The 2,500-nt window shown below is 47.0% G+C and overlaps 1 protein-coding gene across 2 annotated transcripts in view; it reads left to right on the top strand.

The window, feature by feature from the left end:
• eif4e2rs1 (eukaryotic translation initiation factor 4E family member 2 related sequence 1) overlaps positions 1–2,500 on the top strand; it is an 11,065-nt gene that overhangs the window by 2,753 nt on the left and 5,812 nt on the right. For both annotated transcript variants that reach the window (XR_014031728.1, XM_081387213.1), the window contains exon 3: positions 2,443–2,500. This exon is cut by the window's right edge and continues 77 nt beyond it. Coding sequence is in view for 1 of the 2 variants with exons in the window: in XM_081387213.1 (XP_081243339.1) it covers positions 2,443–2,500 (58 nt within the window). In the remaining variant the exon portion in view is untranslated. The remainder of the gene's footprint in view (positions 1–2,442) is intronic.

Below are 2,500 nucleotides of genomic sequence, written 5' to 3'. Positions count from 1 at the left end.
AATTCATACTGGTTGGTAGATAATCAAATACTGATGTCATGCAATAAAATGCAAATTAATTATTTAAAAATCATACAATGTGATTTTCTGGATTTTTGTTTTAGATTCCGTCACTCACAGTTGAAGAGTTCCTATGATAAAAATCACAGACCTCTACATGCTTTGTAAGTGGGGAAACCTGCAGAATCGGCAGTGTATCAGATACGTGCTCTCCCCACTGTACATCTCCTTCAGTGTGAGTGTACAGAAGTCCTTCATTCACACATGAGCTGATGCTGTGCCTCTCTCGACCTCAGACGCCTTCGTTCCTCAGGTTTTGCACTCTTCCCCTTAATTTGTTATAACTTTTGGCAGTCCATAAAACTGCTAATGTTTTTCCCGGTGCGACCGATTAGTACTCAACAATCATTGACCATTTTCAGCAGTAATAATCCGCCAGAAGTGCGCGCTCAGTGGCGGTGTTGACGTTCAGTGCCGCCATCATGGCCGACTTCTGGATCGATGACGCGTAGATCTCATTAAGCGACAAATTGAACCCAATGCACTATTGAAATTGATTTCTGGACATCGGAACGTTATTTTTTTCCGATCAGTGTTAGTGTACATATATTCACAGATGGTACCGATGGTTTAAAAGCTCACCTTTAAGTAAGCTATGAAGGGCATGGAGTTTCCGCCGCAGAAACATAAACCCTCACTCTTCCTCGAGGTGGAGCCGCGGGTCTGGATCGTGGGCGACTCCATCATCCACAGACTGCACACACACATCTGTGACCGGCGCCTGGACCCGGACCTCGGCCTTCACTGCGAGGTCACCTGGGCCTCCGACAGCACTCTCTGGGAGCATCTTCTCCCAGCGCTGCGCTTCCTCCGGACCACGGCTCCCGAGCCTGACGTCATCGTCGTCCACCTCGGCGGGGACAGCTTGTGTCGGGAGGGCCGCGACCGCCTGGGGTTCCTCCGGGAGATGAAGCGCGACCTGTCCGAGTGCTTCCGGCTGTTTCCCGGAGCCAGGGTGGCGTTCTCTGATATCCTGCCGCGGCTGCGCTGGGAAGGTCAGAGGGCCAGAACGGGCTACGGCGTGGAGCGCAGCCGGCGCTGGATCAACGGGGCGATGTCCGGCTTCCTGGCTAAGAGACAGATGCGATGCGTTCGCCACAGAAACATCAGCTTGCTCCATCTGTGCCGGGACGGGGTCCACCTGAGCCCTGAGGGGAACCAGCGCTTGCTGAGCAACCTCCGGGAAGCCCTGCAGGAGGAGCTCCGGAGATGAAGAGGATGAAGCCATCGATGTCCTGTAGAGGGCAGCAACAACGGCCACTCGTTCAAATAAAGAGCATGTTTACAAGTGTGTGACATCCTTTGTTCTTCACATTACTTGAGGTCGGGAATCAGATATTTGTTGTAAACTGTAAATCTCGATTACTTTGTGAGCATTATGACTGTAGTGATGCTAATGTATGTGTGATGCTATGATACATGCAAAGTACCATAAATAGATCCAGAGAGGCGTGTTGATGTTCCCCACAAATAACTGAAGTTTATTAAATAAAAAAGAAAGATGCATTGTAACTTAAAACTAAACAAACAACTTTTATGTTTAGCGCCCCCTCCTGTCAGCGGTGGCCTGTCTCCTTCATACCTCTTCCCCCTCTCGCCTGTAGAGGGCGCACACTCGGAGAAATAAACACTATTGACAGTAGAACAACATTCTGATATTTAAATAAACAAATGTATGAAATATAAGGTGGTGAGTATGGCTCTGCGACGACTCGCGCTGGTTTCAGGGTTGCAGGCGTGTGCGACTGTCCTGGATCTGTGCAACTCTTAAGGTGACAGACTCGTTGTTTGTTTCAAATAATTTGCTTTGCCAAATATCACAAACAATGATAGAAATCTTATGACTTTATTATAAATATATAAAAATGGAACTTCAAATATATCAATATAAAATATCTGCATGGAACACAAATAAAATAGATTTGGGTATTTGTAGCTAAACAATAACCTTTTTTATAAGCATCATGTCAGCAACATGTTAATTGTGTTAGCATTGGCGAGTTTTGCTCCACTCATATTTTCTTCAAGAAATGTACATTCTCTCTCTCTCTCTCTCTCACTCTCTCTCTCACTCTCTCTCTCTCTCTCTCTCTCTCTCACTCTCTCTCTCACTCACTCACTCACACACACACACTCTCTCTCTCTCTCTCTCTCTCTCTCTCTCTCTCTCTCTCTCTCTCTCTCTCTCTCTCTCTCTCTCTCTCTCTCTCTCTCTCTCTCTCTCTCACTCACACACACACACACTTTCTCTTTCTCTCACACACACACACTTTCTCTTTCTCTCAAACACACACACACTCTCTCTCTCTCTCTCTCTTACACACACACACACACACACACTCTCGTGATGTTAATGCTGTGTGTGTGTGTGTGTGTGTTCAGACGGTGACTCCGGCTCCAGGTGAACACCCGCTGCAGTATAACTACACCTTCTGGTACT

This window comes from Scardinius erythrophthalmus (genome assembly GCF_964197995.2).
Source record: "Scardinius erythrophthalmus genome assembly, chromosome: 15".
NCBI lineage: Eukaryota > Metazoa > Chordata > Actinopteri > Cypriniformes > Leuciscidae > Scardinius > Scardinius erythrophthalmus.
This window is presented reverse-complemented; position numbering and strand designations above follow the sequence as displayed.